The following is an 18,457-nucleotide window of genomic DNA, read 5'->3' on the forward strand; positions in this document are numbered from 1 at the left end:
TGTGGTGTATAACTAGGAAAAAAACTTAGTCGGTAAATCATGCAAATAAATTCAATTTCTTGTGAAGATAAATATATAAAGAAATCAGTCCATGACGTCGGGGAAGTCGAACTTCCCATATTTTGATAGTTTATAACAAAAGTACCCCTGTTCCGAAAAGAATGCTCAAGATTTATCTAAATTTGTACTATTTAGTATATAGATACATCTAAATTTAGATAAGTCTGCGACATTCTTTTTGGTCGAGGGGAAGTAATGTTATGTAAATTGATTAAATCTTACAGGTGCCATCTGAGATGAGAAATACTGCAATAATGTTTCACCGACATATCCATTTCCATTTGAGCAATAATAGCCAAGTGTACGCACTGAAACCTCCATGTCCAAAACTTCAATTAGTTACGGCCAGAGTATAGTGGGCAAGAATTATTCAGTACTGTTTCAGGGAATGTATAATAATCTTGAAAGATTGGTGCCCCGAACATGATAAGTCACGAACAACTTGGATTATAGATCCTGGAATTTAGTTCCTTTTGCACACGAGGTTCATGTCCGAGACAACTTGGATTTTGTCCTCAAGAAAATACACAAGGCTTTTGTCACGAACAACTTGGATCATACAACAATGCAAGCATTCAGTTGCTCTGTTCACGCCATTCCCGCGAGCCGGCAATGGCCGGTGAGCTCCATACGCTTTGGAAGAGACGACGAAAATCTCTGAGTTGTCGATGCGGGTGAGTCGATTTATTGCCCCATCTGCTACGTACAACCGTCTTCAAAGGTGGACGACGGAGCTGGATACGTATGGCCGATCACATGGAAATCCCCACAATCCACTGGTCCTCCTCATCTCTACCCCAATCCTAAAACGACCCGAGCTAACTAGATGGAGCCCCTTGCTCCTTCGCTCTCCTTGTGGGCGCAGCGCATGGGACATGGTTAATCCATAATAGTGGCGATGGCTTAGCTGTTGGTGGGGCTAACGGAGAAAGGTCAGGAGGCCGGCTCACCCTTCACAGCTACTAATGCATGAACGACTGTCTCTTGGATGCAAGGAAAAGCTTAGTAATGTCATGATTTGAGAAAAAAGGTGCCCAACGTCAGATATATGTGGCAATTCAACAGCTAAGACCGCTCGTCGATGATGTATGAGTACAGGAAAAAGGTTATGCAAGTAAATAGTGACAAATTTAGTAGCATTACTTTTAGTTTCAATTCAGTATATCTCTTGTTGCTTCAAGTTATGTCAAATCTACTTGGATGACCAACCACTTGTAGCTTCACAACAGACCGAATGTAACCTCTTCTTGTAGCCTAAAGATTTGCCAAATCTACTTGGTATGTCCAACCTCTTGTAGCTTGAAGATAAACCAAATCTGTTTGATATGATCAAGATACTGTAGCTCCAGTATCAAGAGACAAAGGCCAGGGTTCACAAAAGTTTGCTATTTGATATTCTAGAAAATATAAATTATTTTCTTAATTTATTACTAGTTGGCATAGGCAAGTGAGACCAGGGAGAGAAGGCCAGAAACATATAGCAACTACAACGCCAGTTTTCTGTCCAAGGATCACGAAATATGATCCATATTAGATGTTATTACAACTAATATGTGCGTATATAGATTGTAGTAACATCTTATATTATAGGACGGATGGGGTATTACCGAAGACGCTTATTATCATGCTTTTTGCGAACTTGTTAGTTCCGTGCAGATGTAGTTTTCAGACATCGTTTTCAGTGGATAATGATAGGTTGGTGGTACACAAGCTGAATGCCAAATGATGATGTACCCCTAAAATGGAGCGATCCACCTTGTAATTTTAGAATCTTCTGAGACTACATTTCTTAAAAGAAAGATGCAATATGTTGGAGTTCTATATTAGTTCCTCAAAACTGTGTACTCGCAAACAATCTTATATGGTAATGCTCTTTTTCCTTCTATAAGGTAGTCTTGTATACATAGTTGTTGCTGTTAAAAAGTGGTTTCTCTTAGATACATCATAATTCAAACTTTCTAATGATTAATGTAACAGATGAACATATAGTTGGGTACATAAAAACAGATTGATGAATTCAGTACTTGTGTTTTTTCACAAACCGCAATCTCCAAACATTCTAATGAGATGAATTAATTTTACATCAATGATTTTTTTAAATATTGGAATGAATTAATAAAATTACAAGCATATAATAGTATTAGATAACATTTAACAATAACACAATGAGTTGGTTCAAGTAAGCATGCCAGGGCATGCGCGCTATAGAAGTAAAAGCCAGTACACATGCAAAAGAAGACAAGAACTAACGAGTGACGGAAACAACTGTAGGAAGAATTGCAGAGACAACAAAGCTTACCATTCAAAGTTGTCCTAAGATCTGAAGTCTTTAAAGGAACCCATCAACGTTTCATATGCAAGCATGGATCCTGACAAAGCATCAGGGAGCCTTTGGAATGGTGGAACCTAATTAAACCGAATTCCATCATGAGTAGCAGTAGCCTAGACAGTCCTAGTATGTGCTAACCACCTAAAAACACATGAAAATAAGATTCAAAGCTAGTCAAGACAGTGTTTAATAAAATTAAATAATACTAAGTGTAAATAAAGAGCTGTGATAACTTTCACCGCACCATGTATCCCACCTTGGCTAATCCTCCTATTTCATGACTGGAGCGAGGTGCCTTTGAGAGACTCTGACCGTACTGTTTGTGGAGCAACAAATGAAGAATGTACACCAGTTTTCACAGGTTTTGTAGCAAAAGTGCATAATCCTTGGATGCATTATGTAGTATTCCTATCTTTAGATTTTACATTATCAAGCAATGCGTCAAGATATACAGTAGTAGTCTAGTACGCTCATCGACCCATATTGTAAAAACTAGTCATACACGAACTGCTCGGTTTCTGGGTTTTGGCCATGCTGGTATCACGAATGCCTTGTTCAAATTACCTGATTTCACAAAATCCATCGAATTAATTGATTAATTCAGAGACCGCAGATAGCTATACATCATCCCCACTCTCCGAATCCACTACCGCTAATTAACCGGCCAACTCTCTTCTGCTTAATCAATGAAAAATGGCAAGTCTTTTGCCTTGTTATTTTGTAAAAAAAAGTACTCTTCATTGGCACTGGCTCCCAAATAAAGTTTCTGAAATATTAGGTTTTAATGGGTTCTGCAATCACCTGGAGAAGATCTGTGCATCGAGGTCCTTCCTGATGTTAAACTGGTACTCGTAGATGTCATTGATCTCTTCTCCCCGTCCCTGAACTTAGCCTCCTGCATGCAAACTAAGTTTCTTCTAGGTTCAACCTTAGTACATCCCAGTTGAACAGTTGCAGTCGGGAGTGAATCAAACTGCAAAGAAGTAAGACCAGCTGCCAATTTGTCATTCGATGTTAATTTTCAGAACTACAAACAAGCGGTGGTCTCGAAAGCACCAGAGAGATGATCTTATTTCTCAACAAAAAACTTGTAGGAGCACAGTCTTCCAACTAAGAACTTCAGTTACAGGTAAGCTTGTAAGGAACAAGTCCGAGAACCCATTGAACAGGGTTGGTTTCTGAAAACATAAACACCATCCTAAGAATACATGATGAGTAGGTGCATAAGGAAATGAAAAATGAAAAGTGCTAATATGCTATTACATACAAACGTCAGACCTCAGTTAATATATTTATATCTTCAGGTTCATGCTCCAGAGGATCAACCAGAAACCTCCAAAAAAAAAAACATATATCATTCCTCACCATATACAGAGACCAAGACTGAACTAATCAAGAACCAGGTCCCAAAATTGCAATACAGAGCACCCAAAAAAAAATGAAAATAAACACGTGCTCATATTTCAAGTAGTACAATACATTACAACAGATCACAAACAAGCTCACCAGTCACGGGCCATCAATGTCCAGAGATCCTGGGCTGGCTACCTCCATAGAGCTTCTGATACACCGGTCGGATCCTCACGGTCAGAACCACACCCAGCAACGTTCCCAAGCAGGCCATGCCTGACAGAACACAGAACGTGAGCCTGAAACAGCTGGGCCCGTAGCATACCGTGACATTCTCAGAGTCCCCCACTGCTCCAGCACTGTGCTGCTTTGCAGCTTCAAGGTCATAGATATACCCTGCAAGACTGCTGAACACGAGCGCACCGAGTGGGTTCGCTAGCAAGATGAAATTGTAGATCTTCCCGAACTGCTTCAGCCCGAACAGCTCCGATGAAGTCGACACCATCACCGAGAAATGGACACCATAGCAGATGCCAAGTATGCCTACGGAGATGTAGAGCGTAGCATAGAGACCCAATGCAAATACTAGGTAGTTGATTATCATCACCAATTGGGTGCCTATGATCAACACTGTACGTGGAATCGTCCTTGACCTGGAAAAGAAGCTTGGTTAACTAACTGTAGGATGAATGTATCAACTTCAAAACGTGGGCACATTCAACCATGCATTGCATCCAAACAAGAAAGTTTCTGATTGAATATTTATATTTCATGCTACAGGGAACCTTCTTTATACTTCAAGCTTTAAATGGTTTAGAAAAAAAAACTGTTCCAGCCATAAAGAGAGATATATTGTCAACCCATTATTTATTGGCTTGTACTAATCTGAAGTTGGAATGGAGGCTTTAATAATTCAGTTAGAGAAACAGTTTGACCCATAATGCGTGGTAGGGATATAAAAAAATCTGCTATTTAGCTGACACCTTTACTCTTCAAGCTTTAAATGGTTTGGAAAAGAACTGTTCCAGCCATAATTGAGAAATATATTGTCAACCCGTTATTTATTGGCTAATTCAGTTAGAGAAACAGTTTGATCCATAATGCGTGGCAGGGATAACGTGCTCCTTCTTATATGTAAAAAAATCAGCTATTCAGCTGACAAAGAGAGAGAAGAATGTCAGCCATTCTTATTGGCTTGGAAGTTGAAGCTGGAATGAAGGCTTTAACAATTCTATCAGGAAAATGGCAGACGAAATATATTTTGTTGAAAAATCTATTGGCTGCATAGCTAACCTGGCATGCCACACTTGATCCAAAAAACAAACTGGTGCTTGAACAGGTAGATGAAAGTATATCATATCTTGCAATTGAATAAAAACAGAGATTGTATTACCTGACAAGATAATCAGAAACCGCACCACCTCCTAAGCGGCCAAAGAAGTTGCCCAGACTGAAGAGAGAGACTGCTATAGTTGTGTCAGCAGAACCAGCTGCAATTCCAATTTGTGCTAGATTGTTGAGAACGGTAACTCCAGATCCAACACCTATAAAAAACACTCCAAAGAGCAGCCAGAAATCTGCCTTCAGCAGAGCTTCACGGAACCTGAAGTCCTCTCCCCTTCTTGGTTTCTTCCTCTTCTGCTTTACAGCCCCTTCACCCTCAGCTAAGAGAACGTCAATATCAGCAGGATCCTCATCTTCAATATTGCCCAAGTTCGGTTCAGTGGAAGAAGGCAGAATAAATGGTTCTGTATGATCGTTATCAGCGGCAGAAGAGCCTTTCCTTTGGTTAGTTCGAAACAATGTCATTTTCACGGGTATTGCTATTGGTGAAAGAATGAGAATGACCATAATAGCAAGCAGGGAATAGTTCAAAGCGGGGGAAAGAGTCACAAAATTATCCAATGTTGTGGCGGCGACAAGATAAACCCCGAGAAGAGCGCTGCTGATTTGTACGAAAAGGAAGTGAACTCTCTCCGAGGAATTCTCCACCAGAGAAGGCTCACAAGGCCTCACAAAGTACATTGCCAGAAGACAGACGGTAGCAACTCCCAGAGTGAGAAAAAGCAAGAGGTTCGCAGCTGAACCGTGAAGGGCGCCGGTGTAGATGGCTGTGTAGACAGCAGCACTTAAACCAGAATAGCCTTTGAGGATTCCAGCGACAGCACCTCTGCTTAGGGGGAAGTTCCTCATGTTGGTTACTAAAACGGCGGTCGACATCCACGCGCCACTGTTTGAACCAACGCATAATGCAATCCATATCTGTAAAATGGCAAAAGCAAAGAAGGTAGCATAGTAAAGGCCAAATCTTCCGGGTAAATTAGGTAAGCAGTTGTACATATGTGGCTATGTTCATATTGCCGGCAAATGAAGCCAACAAAGATTTCTTTTTTACAAAGGGACACTTGTTTAACTGGTCCCCGCTAATATAAAAATGGATAAATTCATTTTCCCCTGCATAATTTACACTAGAATCCAGCAGAGCAGTTCCAAGTATGCCATGTCAGGAACTAGTACTGTACTACAGATCAAGGGTTCAAACAGTGAGGAGATCTGGGTGCTCACCAGCCAGTAGGGCAGCGCGGGCGCGATGCCGGAGACGGCGAGCCAGGTGGCGCCGTAGCCGAGGAAGCCGGAAGCGGCGGCCACGAGGAGGAGCAGCGCCGGGTGGAGCTTGTTGCAGACGACGCCGGGCAGCAGGCCGAGGCTGTCCCCGACGTTGCAGGCGACCCCGAGCAGCGCGATTTGGCTCTGGTCGGCGCCGAACGCGACCTTGAGCGCGTGCGAGTAGAGCGCGAAGGCGGAGCTGGTCCCCGCCGACGCCTGCACCCACACCGCCGCCCCCAGCCCCAGCCACGGCGGCCTGCTCCCCGCCTTCACCGCCAGCCCCGCCATCCGACCGCCGCTTCGCGAGCTCGCTCCTGCTGCTAGCTCCGGCGGGCCGTGTAGAAAGCAAAGAACTTTGTGTGAGATCAGGAGGCGGTGGCGGGTTTTAAAGAGGGTTCAGGTGGGGGGCGCGCGGCGTGGCGGAGGACTAAGGAGGAGGAGACGCTGGAAAGAAATTGTAAAAAAGAAAGCCATGGGTTGAAGCGGCCGATTCGACGGCGACCGCCGGCGGCCAGGCCAGGCAAGGCGGAAACCATATCCGCAGCTCATTGCCAGTGATTCATTGGGGGTGTTCGCACAGCCACAGCGCCGCATATTCCCTCGGCTCGCTCTGCCACGACGGAGGTGGAAGCCGTCTTCTTCCTCCCGCGTGTCGGAGGTGGAGGGTGGAAACGAACCAGCGAGGGCCGCGGTGGAGGCCGGTGCCTTTTCCTGAATTGATTTACTCGATTATTAACGGCTTCTTAGGGAAACATTACAGGCGTTTTGCTGTTCAAATAAGAAAGAAAATAGTAGTGGACTTTTTGCAAAACAAATAACGAGAATATAAGCATTTGACCACAACCGGGATGTTGAACTACTGATTTCCCTGCTTGTCTTGGTGCATCTCGTCCGTCTTTTCAAGCTGGGTTCAATGAACCATCCACGGGAAACCATCTGAACGGTTCACTAGTCCATCGGAAACATATCTTCTATGTGCTGGAAACAGAATTCTTCATTACACTAGAAACAGTACTGTATTAATATTTCGATAATTATACATCTAGAAAGGTCGGAGGGTGTCCTTACACGACGGACTCGCAACGGCCGTTCAATTTTGATCACGACCGGTTTTATTGAATATAATTATCTAGCCCTTCTCCATTAGATTGATCTTTTGGTTAAACTGGCTAGGTCATGCAATTTTCATATGGTATCAAAGCCAAAGTTTTGAGTTTGAGTTATGGCTTACGCAATTTATCCTAAAATTGTTGTTAGCCTCTTTTTTACGGTGTGTATGCTCATTCATATGCGTGCTATTATTCTATTCATGTGACTTTCCCTTCTTCCATCACAGGTGAGAGGAGGTGTTGTGAAGTATATAAATAAATTGTACTAGCTTTTTTTTTTCATCACTTCGGACTTTTAGTTGGGTTGGTCTTTCTCTGATACGCACAGAACATCAATGTCGTCTCTTCACCAAGGCCTCTTCCCTGGCATGACCGTCCTATTCGTCAACCTGCTGCTGGTGCTTTTGGTGGCGCTTCTCCCGTGCGCCAATGGACCAACAAGTATGGGTCAAAGCAAAATCTTGTCCATCTTAGCGTTTGGTGACTCCATCGTCGATCCCGACAACAACAACAACCGGCTCACGGAGGCGAAGACCAACTTCCCGCTGTACGGACATAACTTTCCCGGTAGGAAGGCCATTTCACTGGCATGGCCCTCCTACTCGTCAACCTAATGTTGGTGCTTCTGCTGGCGCTTCTCCCGTGAGCCAATGGACCAACAAGTACGGGTCAAAGCAAAATCTTGTCCATCTTAGCGTTTGGTGACTCCATCGTCGATCCCGACAACAACAACAACAACCGGCTCACGGAGGCGAAGACCAACTTCCCGCCGTACGGATATAACTTTCCCGGTAGGAAGGCCATTTCACTGGCATGGCCCTCCTACTCGTCAACCTACTGTTGGTGCTTCTGCTGTCGCTTCTCCCGTGCGCCAATGGAGCAACAAGTACGGTTCAAAGAAAAATCTCGTCCATCTTCGCATTTGGTGACTCCATCGTCAGATCTCGGCAACAACAACAACCGGCTCACGGAGGCGAAGGCCAACTTCCTGCCGTACGGACAGGACTTTCCCAGCAGGAAGGCCACCGGGAGTTTCTCCAACAGCAAGGTTCCTTGGGACATGATAGGTGCGTACCGGCGGCAAGGCGGCAAATAACTTTTCTTTTTACCTGGAACTCTGTGATTCCATTACTTCAGAGGCATAGCATAACCGCTTGCCACAAGCAGTCGAGCACCATTACAAAGTCTGGTGCTTCCTCCAGCCACAAGCGTCTGAATTCTGCCCCACTCAAACCTAATGCCCCAAAGGCACGTGCAACGTTATTACAGCCACGCGGGCACTAATTATGTTAGCCTTGTCTGGTAACTTGGGCAAAATGAAACTAACGAAACTTTGGTTACACCAACATGATAACAAATTTTTGGTGTCCATATCAAGAATTACTTCAGTGCGGCATGCTAAATTCGATGTCTGTTTCTTCTCTTCAAAATCTTTATGTTCGTTGGAATAAATGATCCATCCAAAATAATACTCCAAATACCTAACAAAATGTCTCTGGATTATTGTTAGCATTTATATTACCACAATAAGGTGAAATTAATTTTGAACATACTAAGTACGTAACTATTCCCTCTGTTCACAATTAGATTGCACTCTAGCTTCAAACCAAGTCAAACTTTGTAAAGTTTGACTAAATATTTAAGAAAAAGTAGTATCTACGATGTATAACCTATAGTATTAGAACCATCATACACTATATTTTCATATTATATTAATTTGATATAATGGTTGGTGATATTTTTTCTATATGTTTGGTCAAGCTTGGTAAAGTTTGACTTTAACTAAACCTAGAATGTGGAGTAAATAAAAATGGAGGGAGTATGCTGGTTATATTCCCTAATCTCAATAATGTTATTACTTCTTTAAAACTCTATTATGGTAAAACTTTATTAGTGTAACTCTTTATTGGCTTGAAGAATAACCTATACATCAATATTCTTGTGTTCCACCGAATGAAAACTTGAATATCTATTGATATCATTTTCTTCATAGAGCAACTTCCAGGTTGGGAATCAAGGAACTGCTGCCACCGTATATCGGAGATGATCTTCAACTATATGACCTACTCACTGGTGTCGTCTTTGCCTCAGGAGGCAGTGGATATGATCCTCTAACTTCGATACTCGCGGTAACTAAATATATCACATGTGTCCCACATAATCTAGTTCTCGTCAAGTATATTTCATGTTGGTTTCATGTGAAACTAAATTGTTACGAGCACTATTACACATTTATTTCTTACTTTTCAGACTGCTACATCGAGTACTGGGCAGCTTGAGTTATTCCTTGATTATAAGGAGAGGCTAAAGGCTTTAGCGGGTGAACACGAGACGGCACGTGTTATCTCTGAAGGCATATATTTCACATTGATGGGGTCAAATGACCTTGTAAATAATTATTTTACACTTCCATTGAGGCGCATCAATATGACCTTTCTTTATACGTGAAATTTCTTGTTTCTTCAGCCGTCAACTTTACTATGTTAAGAGTAAATACTAATACTATAAACTTGTTAGGAAATAGTCGATGTCATATTTTTGAAAAAAAAGAACTTGTTTGACCATCCCTTTTTTCACAAATCTCTTGTGTTCATAAGGTGTTCAAAAGTTTCAAGTATTTCCAAAATCCAAACAACAACTCCATTAGTTCATACTGCATTTTATATATTTATTAAATTAATAAATTTGTAAAGCATAGACTTCTCAGGACAAGTTTCAGTATAAGCATGTATTATAGATTTATAGTTACCGTGGTACCATAAATAACTTAAAGTTGCCTGCATTTATATTTGTTATTCCTATTTTTGTATAGGAATTAAATGAGATGGGTGCAAAGAAAACTGGGTTCATGGGCACTCCACCAATAGGATGTTGTCCTTCACAAAGAAAACTTGGATCAAGAGAATGTGAGTCATCGATGAATCAAGCAGCGCAATTATCCAATTCTGAAATCACAAAAGAGATACATCGGCTAAATGCATAGCAAAGTGTTCCAGGCTCAAAATTTGCTTATCTTGATACATACTACAATTTGCTTGATCTCATTCAGCAAACTGGTTTTTATGGTGAGTGCTCACTTTATCCCTAGTTGTTGTTTTAGAGCATGCAATGATTTGTTATTGTATATTATTGGTGCAACAGAAGCATATCAACGGATAAATTTGAGACACGTTAACCTCTGAAATGCGTAATCTTACAAGAATATATAGAAACATGTGTAAAATACAAATGATGCATAGTAGCTAAACTAATATGGTGTATATAAAATGTTTATGTAAGTATCTTTGTCGAAAAAATGTTTACGTGAGTTTGTATATACTTTTTAGTAACATGTTTTTACAGTGTTTAGAAATATGTGCTGATAGGAATGTTGTCATCATAAAAATTTAGTATTGAGTGTTGTAAAACTTTTTGCAATATAGGTTTCAAGGACAAGGAGGTGCCCGAGGGGTGTTGTGGCAGCACAGTCCTAAATGCAGCTATTTTTATTGAATATCACCCAGCATGTCCAAATGTTGAAGATTATATTTTCTGGGACAGCTTTTATCCCACTGAAAAGGCCTACAACATCGCGGTTGATAAACTCTTTGAGCAAAATATGCAGGACCTAATGTGAAGAAATCAACTATTCGATTTGATAGCTAGTACTTATTAGAGTTATCACTAGTAGAAACAAGGGCTTTTATCATGTCCTCGAAAAAGCTTTTGCACCGGATTTGGTACGAACCGGTGCTAAAGGGTTCATTAGCACCGGTTCGTGCGGTCTGGACGTCCAGGAGGCATTAGCACTGGTTCGTGTGGGACCTTTAGCACCGGTTTGTAACACGAACCGGTGCTAAAGGGTTGGTGTCAGCCGCGAAAGGGTTGGTGCTAAAGGGTTTACCCGGTTAGCCAATTTTTAGATTCTCAAAATTCCAAATGAAAATATGAAAGCAGGAAGATTTTAGTTTTTTCTAGAAATTTAGGATTTTATATATTTTTTTATTTTTCAAAATTAAAATTAATAATTGCATCCTGCATAAAGGTTACACTCTGAAAATTATAAGTTTTTCAAATTTTCGGGTTTTAGGTTTGGCAAAAAAAATTAAAAATAATTAAAAATAATACAAATTATAAAGTTAATGTTTATTTATTTAGTCTAGATTATTATTATGTCATTACTTTTGTTTATTAAAAGAATTATTTGAAATTCGAATAATAAAGAAATATGATATCTACCGATATGTTAATAGGATTGATATGATACTACTATCACATATATGCGCACGAAGCACTTGGATACGGGATGGAAAGGAACTTGGAAGTTAAGCGTGCTAGTGCTAGAGTAGTGGGAGGATGGGTGACCGAGCGGGAAGTCTAAGCACGAGTAAGTAATTAGACTAGAGATAAGGGTAGTTAGATACTAAACTTGTGAAATAACTAAAATAATAGAAATTCTGAAAAAAGGAAAAAAGAGGGAGTGAAAAATAATTCGAAAAAAAATTACGGTAGCGGGGTTCTACCGCGGCAGCGTTTTGAGACATTTTCCTGCCGCGGCAGACCCTTTAGCACCGGTTCGTAATACGAACCGGTGCTAAAGGTCCTCTCGTTCGGGCGCCCGACAGCCGCCACGTGGTGCCCCTTTAGCACCGGTTCGCAACTGAACCGGTGCAAAAGGGGGGGGGGGGCCTTTTGCACCGGATGCTTTGCACCGGTTGGGCATCCGGTGCATATGGCCCTTACCAACCGGTGCAAAAGCACCATTTTCCACTAGTGTATATATCTGTGATGACCTTTGAGCTCGTGTATATTGGCCTTTTAGCCTCCCACATGTACATGTACATATGATGAGTTCTAGCCTCTTGGAATACTAAGTTCCATTTTCCGCTAATATGGTATCAGAGCACATGGTCTCGAGTTTGAATCCAAGATTTTACAATTTATCCTAAAATAATTGTTGCACCCTCGGTGTCCATGTATAGGTCTCTTGGGCCATACCAAGTCACCGGTCCACGTACACGAGGCCTCTTGAGTCTACCTCTAAGTTGACTCATCTTCCCATCACACATGAGTGGGGGTGTTGAAGTGTATAGGTGAATTATACTACCTCTTTTCATTAGTTTGAACTTTTCGTTGCGTTTAGCTACTGCATTAACCCACCTGTCAGCCTCCCTTCTCCTTTTTTCCATCACGGCTGCTTCTTTTCCCCTTCCTCTTACATCAGATTTTCACTTGATAGCATGCAACGGTATTTTAGCATGTCTAAGAGGTATTAATGTTTCTTTGTAGTATTGTTAAATCTTCAAACGCTACATTGCTTTGCTCTGGTCAAATCTATAACTTTTTATGAAAAGTCAAGAAGGTTGAATTACATAAACCGTCGTCAATCCTCTCTGTTAGATCACGGTTGCTAGTGCCAAGCTCTGAACAACTGTATATGGACAAGAAGTTCCTGCAATGATAAGTTCTATTTAAAATGACTATAGCTAGCTATTTACATACACCCCTGGAACCAGGAGGTTCCAGTTTGTCTCCGAACAAATTTCCAAGTTTCGCACTTTATTTTGCCCCCAATCATCTAGATACACGTATTGGGCGTGGATTGATGGCGCAAACAGAAACTGCATTCTGAACAAAATCTGCAGCTTTTTCAGTACTGACAATTAAATTCGCCCCCTAAGACTAAGAGGGGGGGACTATGTGGAGCAAGAATTTCAACTGAAGTATTCTGAATAGTTCTGCATATCTCTGATTTAGATTGAACAATGCAAGTAGTGTTTTATCTTTCTTGAGAAGGAGGCTCTTCCTTTGCATTATCAGAAACGAAGTTACCGGCCCTAGACTATGAAGTATAAACAGAATCAATGCAAGCAGTGTGAATCGGTAATAAAAGGGTTGAAGTGTATTCTGCAGAAAACAGACGGTAGGCAACGAGGTAAGACAGTGCTCAAAATAATCAAGAAGGTAAACCAACTTTACATAGTTCCAAGATCATGGATAAAAAAACTTAAGCTATGCCCTAAAAACTGAAAACGGCCGCTCAGAGAAGACGAGGTGGAGCAAATCGCTGCCATAAATGTTGCTAGCAACCATACTGTCTGAAAGAAATCTAGCAACCACGGCCATGTTCCAAACTTCCTATTCAGTTGGTAGTACTAGAGTTGGGAAAGAGGCAATGTTTGGCTCAAAATAGAATTTCTGTAGAAGTATTCTGAATAACTTGCATATGTCTGATACAGATTGAACAATGCAAGCAGCTTCTTTTTCCTTTTTTGCATTGAGGAAGACGGCCTTCCATCCTATTTCCATCATGGGAAACCAAGCAACAGGCCCTAGACTACAAACAGAAACAATGGAAAGTAATAAAAGGATTGGGCTGTGCTCTGCAGAAAGCAGACGGTAGGCCATTACGAAATACAGTGTTCAAAATAATCAATAAGGTAAGACAACTTTATAGATAGATAGTTCCAAAACCACGCGTAAAAAACCTAAAGTTAAACCCTAAAACCTAAAAACCGCCCCTCAGAGCGAGGACGAGGTGGAGCACATCGCCACCCTTGATGTTGTAGTCCTTGGCCGTCTTGTCGTCGGCGATCTGCTTGCCGCCGAAGATGAGCCTCTGCTGGACGGGCGGGATGCCCTCCTTCTCCTCGACGCGCTCCTTGATCCTGTCGATGGTGTCTGTGGGCTCGATGTCGATCTCGATCTCCTTGCCGGTGAGCGTCTTGATCTTGATGGTGGTGCCGCCGCGGAGGCGGAGCACCAGGTGCAGCGTCGACTCCTTCTGGATGTTGTAGTCGGCGAGCGTGCGGCCGTCCTCCAGCTGCTTCCCGGCGAAGATGAGCCGCTGCTGGTCCGGCGGAATCCCTTCCTTGTCCTGGATTTTAGCCTTGACGTTGTCGATGGTGTCGCTGCTCTCCACCTCCAGCGTGATGGTCTTGCCCGTCAGGGTCTTCACGAAGATCTGCATCTTCTCGATCGACGGCTTCTTACCTTCCCGGTTGCGGCGAGGTGCGACTTGAGTCGACGAAGATTCACCGGCCGGGAGACCTGGGTTTCGATCTCGTCTTGGCTGCTTCCGTTCGACGGGGTTCTGTGCGACTTGATCGGCCGGCTCGTGCAGATTATATATTGGTGGGATCGCGTACACGGCCGTGAGCAATACGTCTGCTCGAGTCGGGTTTGGAATCAAATCCGTGCGGTGTCAGGATCCTACACGTACCTGTCACGTAATCGATCAGTACTTCGTTTCGTATACGGTCTACACATACGTCAAACCTATACATCGCCGAGCAGCAGGGCGGATTAACGCCCGCCCGCGTCCAGCAGCGAGCTGGCCGCGGCCCATCTAATTCTGTTTTGCCTTTTTTTCGTTTTTTCATTCGGTTCTTTTCAGGGTCGGTCAGTTTTCTATCGGTTTAGGTTTTTCTTTTTGGGGGGTTTTCTTTTTTTTCTTTCGTTTTATATTATTTGGTTTTTTCTTTTTCAGGTATGGAATCACCTCAGCTTCATAAGATTTTTTGCTTCAATTTTCATGGCTATGTGTTACTCATCACGTCAATGCCTGCAAAGACCACAGTAGATCTCATTCCCTTCTTCAATTTCTCATGCCATTTATATACGTTTTCTGCAGAAAACGAGATGCAGCGGTTGTACTTTACACTCCAAAAGAAAATCAGGATCAAGAGTTAGAAATTGTGTTGGAAATTCATACTGAAATTCTAGATAATGGTTATGTTACTTTCGTCTTACAGTGGTTGTTAGTTTTTCTTCGTGATATCATTGACGCCTTTCGTACTTTGTTATTTGTAAAGAAAATTATAATTGTGTCATTGCCTTGCACTGTATATGTATATTGGTTTTAGCGCTTTATTACTTTTCTCATGCAGGTATCTTTTCTGATTAGTATATTCAGAGTTTGCATGACTTTTATGAAAGATTGCTGCACTAGCCAATTAAATCAAAAGTTTGAACTGATGGAAAGATACTAGGAAGTGTATTTATAGTTAGCACTCTCCCCTCACGTCTAGGCTATTTTAGTCCTTAGCGTGGGTTCGGTGTTGGCCGCGGAATCTTTTTTCTTTTGTTTTTTAAAACTTTGTGAGTAGGGTCTTGAACTTGAAACCCTTAGCTCTGATATCATGAAAGATTGCTACACTAGCTAATTGAACAAAAAGTTCAAACTGATGAAAATAGACTACATGTTTTCCTTATCTGGTTTGCAGAGCTTGCAGAGCATGTAGAAGATCCCCCATAGCCCAGCAGCTCGAACTGCAGTTCAATTGCCGCCACACGGAAAAGCCAAGGTCATCACTGAACCAATTGAGCTTATACCATATCTTGTTCTTATATAATTAATGGCTTCCATGATTCTTTGCTGACATGTTTGGTGCTGCTCTTGTGTTCCATACGTGGATTGTGTTTGTGATCTCTAATTCCTCAAAAACAGGCAGAACAATAGGAAAATATATTTAACAACAACTATTGTGATTATAAATATTGCAGATATATGTTTTGTGTTTGCATCATAGCTCATTATTTGAAACATGATTACAAGCATCAACTGATAGGATTACATAAACAGACAGTGAGCAACAATTGCCGATAATCTCCAGTGTTCGTTATCTGAACCTGTTGCTTGTCAATCCGAACATGACACTTTGGTATGACAGTTTGTCTTGCCATTTAATTGCATTTTTTACCTGACTTTACTTAGGTCCATCTCCACTTAACATCGTTGTGAACATGCCGTCTTCTATATTTCCCGAAGAAGTGAGGAGCATACATCTGTTTGATGCCATGATTACCATCGCACATGCATAGTGCCACCAATTTTTCCTCCGAAAAAGTGAACCAAGTCCCTGATGTTGTCGTTGATGGAGCTGCTAATTAGGATACTAGATAATTTCCCGCGCGTTGCGGTGGGATAGTTGCAGCAAAAATGTAAACGAAAGGGGTGCACATACAATGGGATGAATACACATGTGCATCGGAAGAATGCATAATGAGAACTGTATAAAGAACAAAAGTGTTCACGGTTACTATCAGACATACAAAAATGTACACCATACGAACTCCAAGTAGGTTCAATTACGCTAAATACAAACAGACCAGTCCATTGGCACAAATGTTATATACTGATATACAAACTACCAATTCTCGAGCAATGTTTAGAAGTGCTAAAGTCGGTTTTAAATACTCCCATAGTGGGAAAATAAGAAATAGCCAATAGCAGACCGGATGAAATTTATGAATAAGGAAAGTGAAACATGATTAATAGTTAAATAGTTAAATACTAATGAATAGAGCTACAAAAATACCTGGTCTTTCGGAGTAAGTAGTAACAGTAGAAGAGCACGAAGAAATTTATCATATTCAAATGTGTTCATCTTCTGATGTCCACGATGAGAACATGGGTTCCAGATTAGGAGCATATTGCAGAGAACTGGGAGCAATAAAAGTGAAAAAATTATTGCGGGTGGCGACCCTCCCCCAAAAATACCCCCGAACATACCTAGATGGCTCGATCGCTCAAAATTTGTTAAATGTATCTGGCAGAGAGGCAAAATTGAATGCAAGCAGTCCAAATGTATAAAATATTGCCACAGCAAGACGTTGTCATTATCTAAAAGACACCAAAAAAAGCTTGTAAATAAATTATATGAAGGAGAAAATGGAGTTTCAAATATCAGACTCTGTTGAATTCATGTGCAAAAAATATGTAGAAATTCCTGCGATACTTCAAACACATTGGTCAATTAATAACTGATGGTCAGAAGGTAAATAGCCGGATGCATAGTTGACATGTAGGATGTATCAACCTTCAATTTAAACTGCATAACTCAAGAGAACAGAGGGATCGAGACTTACGTACTGTAGCATGATACAACAGTTACTCAGAGATGATAAGTGGTTTAGAAAAGAATCTGCATTTACGAATTCTGCATAGCCATGGATACACTACTCTACTGTATTTGTACGATTAGAAATCAATAGGATTCATGCACAGTAAAAGTGTAAAGCATATGCGGTGAAACCTGTATAAAAGAAAACAGGTTGTAGTTCTTCACAAAAAAAAAAGAAAACAGGTTGTAGTTACCATTATGTAGTCAGATCAGAATACAGTACTTGTAGCAGTAACCATTGAACGGGAAACAACAACGGACTCAAGCATTGATTCATATAGTAATCAAGGAAACCTGAAGGAAAAAATAAAAACAGGGGGCGTCACGTTGCTAAGATCTGAATAAAACAGTATACTGAAACATAAGAGCGAGATCTTATAAAAAGTAAGCCTGCACCTTCTCTTCAACAATCAGTCATACACCGATCCAAATAGAAAAGGGAATCTGGACCTTTTCATGCATATAATCCTGCACCCAAATCTCGTAAGACCAAATCAAAGATTCTAAGATCAAATATCAAGATCAGCCGATCAGATACAATGGTCTAGATGATGTCTGTCGTGCAAATAAGAGTATTGGGGAGAGTACAAAAGCCCACTGCCGCCATGCCGTCACAGCGGCTGAATCTCAGCAACCAGGCAAGAATCAACCCACAAGTCCACAAGCTATCTGGCTCACTACTGTTGTATGATGCGTCCATGGCCTGCGAGGGCTTAATAGATTGTCTGGTTAGAGGATTAATGCTCTGGAAGTAAGTGAACCTAATGGAGAAGAGGAGACCTGCAGATTTGATAACGACCATGGCTTTTGGACGTCCAATGGTGCCTCGAGAAAGCGGTTTAGGTTTGGCTTCCGATGACGCATGGAGGAGGAAGGTGAAAGGAGGCACGATGTGAATTGAAGGGAGGTACAAAGACAAACGGAGGATTTGAAAAGTTGCCAGGCTCGGGCAGATTGGATGAGATAGGTTCAATTAAAACCAAATTAATGATTTTTTGGTGTGTAGAAAACATAACGCATGGAGTGGAATTGGACCTCACGTTTTTCTTTCTCTTGCTGGTGTGACTTAGAGCATCTCCAGTCATTTGGGGGACGGCGGACAAGAAATGGAGAAAAAC

The 18,457-nt window shown here is 41.5% G+C and overlaps 2 protein-coding genes and 1 pseudogene across 6 annotated transcripts; 1 reads left to right on the forward strand and 2 right to left on the reverse strand.

Moving 5' to 3' along the window:
- Positions 1-25: 25 nt before the first annotated feature.
- Positions 26-7,040, reverse strand: LOC127317986 (protein NUCLEAR FUSION DEFECTIVE 4). 5 transcript variants are annotated; one of them, XR_007861602.2, is made up of 5 exons: positions 6,305-7,040; positions 5,133-6,001; positions 3,896-4,392; positions 3,191-3,284; positions 26-2,466 (listed from the first exon to the last, which is right to left on the reverse strand). XR_007861602.2 is itself a non-coding variant. In XM_051348595.2 (4 exons), exons 1-3 carry the CDS (start codon positions 6,632-6,634, stop codon positions 3,909-3,911), a joined length of 1,683 nt encoding a protein of 560 aa, XP_051204555.1. In that variant the 5' UTR covers positions 6,635-7,040; the 3' UTR covers positions 2,614-3,284; positions 3,896-3,908. The 5 variants fall into 5 exon arrangements, 3 of the variants coding, with proteins under 3 accessions (XP_051204555.1, XP_051204556.1, XP_051204554.1); XR_007861600.1 differs by lacking the exons at positions 26-2,466; positions 3,191-3,284 and adding exons at positions 3,454-3,567; positions 3,668-3,722; XM_051348595.2 differs by lacking the exon at positions 26-2,466 and having other exon boundaries at positions 2,614-3,284.
- Positions 7,041-7,823: 783 nt separating this feature from the next.
- On the forward strand, positions 7,824-11,071 carry LOC127317988 (GDSL esterase/lipase At1g20120-like; annotated as a pseudogene).
- Positions 11,072-13,831: 2,760 nt separating this feature from the next.
- LOC127317989 (ubiquitin-NEDD8-like protein RUB1) lies at positions 13,832-14,515 on the reverse strand. Its single transcript, XM_051348598.2, has one exon. The coding sequence runs from the start codon at positions 14,402-14,404 to the stop codon at positions 13,943-13,945; it is 462 nt and encodes a 153-aa protein (XP_051204558.1). The 5' UTR covers positions 14,405-14,515; the 3' UTR covers positions 13,832-13,942.
- Between the last annotated feature and the right edge of the window lie 3,942 nt (positions 14,516-18,457).

The sequence above is a fragment of the Lolium perenne genome, chromosome 7, assembly GCF_019359855.2.
Source record: "Lolium perenne isolate Kyuss_39 chromosome 7, Kyuss_2.0, whole genome shotgun sequence".
In the NCBI taxonomy this organism is placed as follows: domain Eukaryota; kingdom Viridiplantae; phylum Streptophyta; class Magnoliopsida; order Poales; family Poaceae; genus Lolium; species Lolium perenne.

Coding starts and splice junctions, on each gene's coding strand:
- LOC127317986 (XM_051348595.2), bottom strand. CDS start 6,634: ATGGCGGGGCTGGCGGTGAAGGCGGGGAGCAGGCCGCCGTGGCTGGGG. Junction 6,002..6,304: donor CCGCGCTGCCCTACTGGCTG/GTGAGCACCCAG, acceptor GCCATTTTACAG/ATATGGATTGCATTATGCGT. Junction 4,393..5,132: donor GTTTCTGATTATCTTGTCAG/GTAATACAATCT, acceptor CTTCTTTTCCAG/GTCAAGGACGATTCCACGTA.
- LOC127317989 (XM_051348598.2), bottom strand. CDS start 14,404: ATGCAGATCTTCGTGAAGACCCTGACGGGCAAGACCATCACGCTGGAG.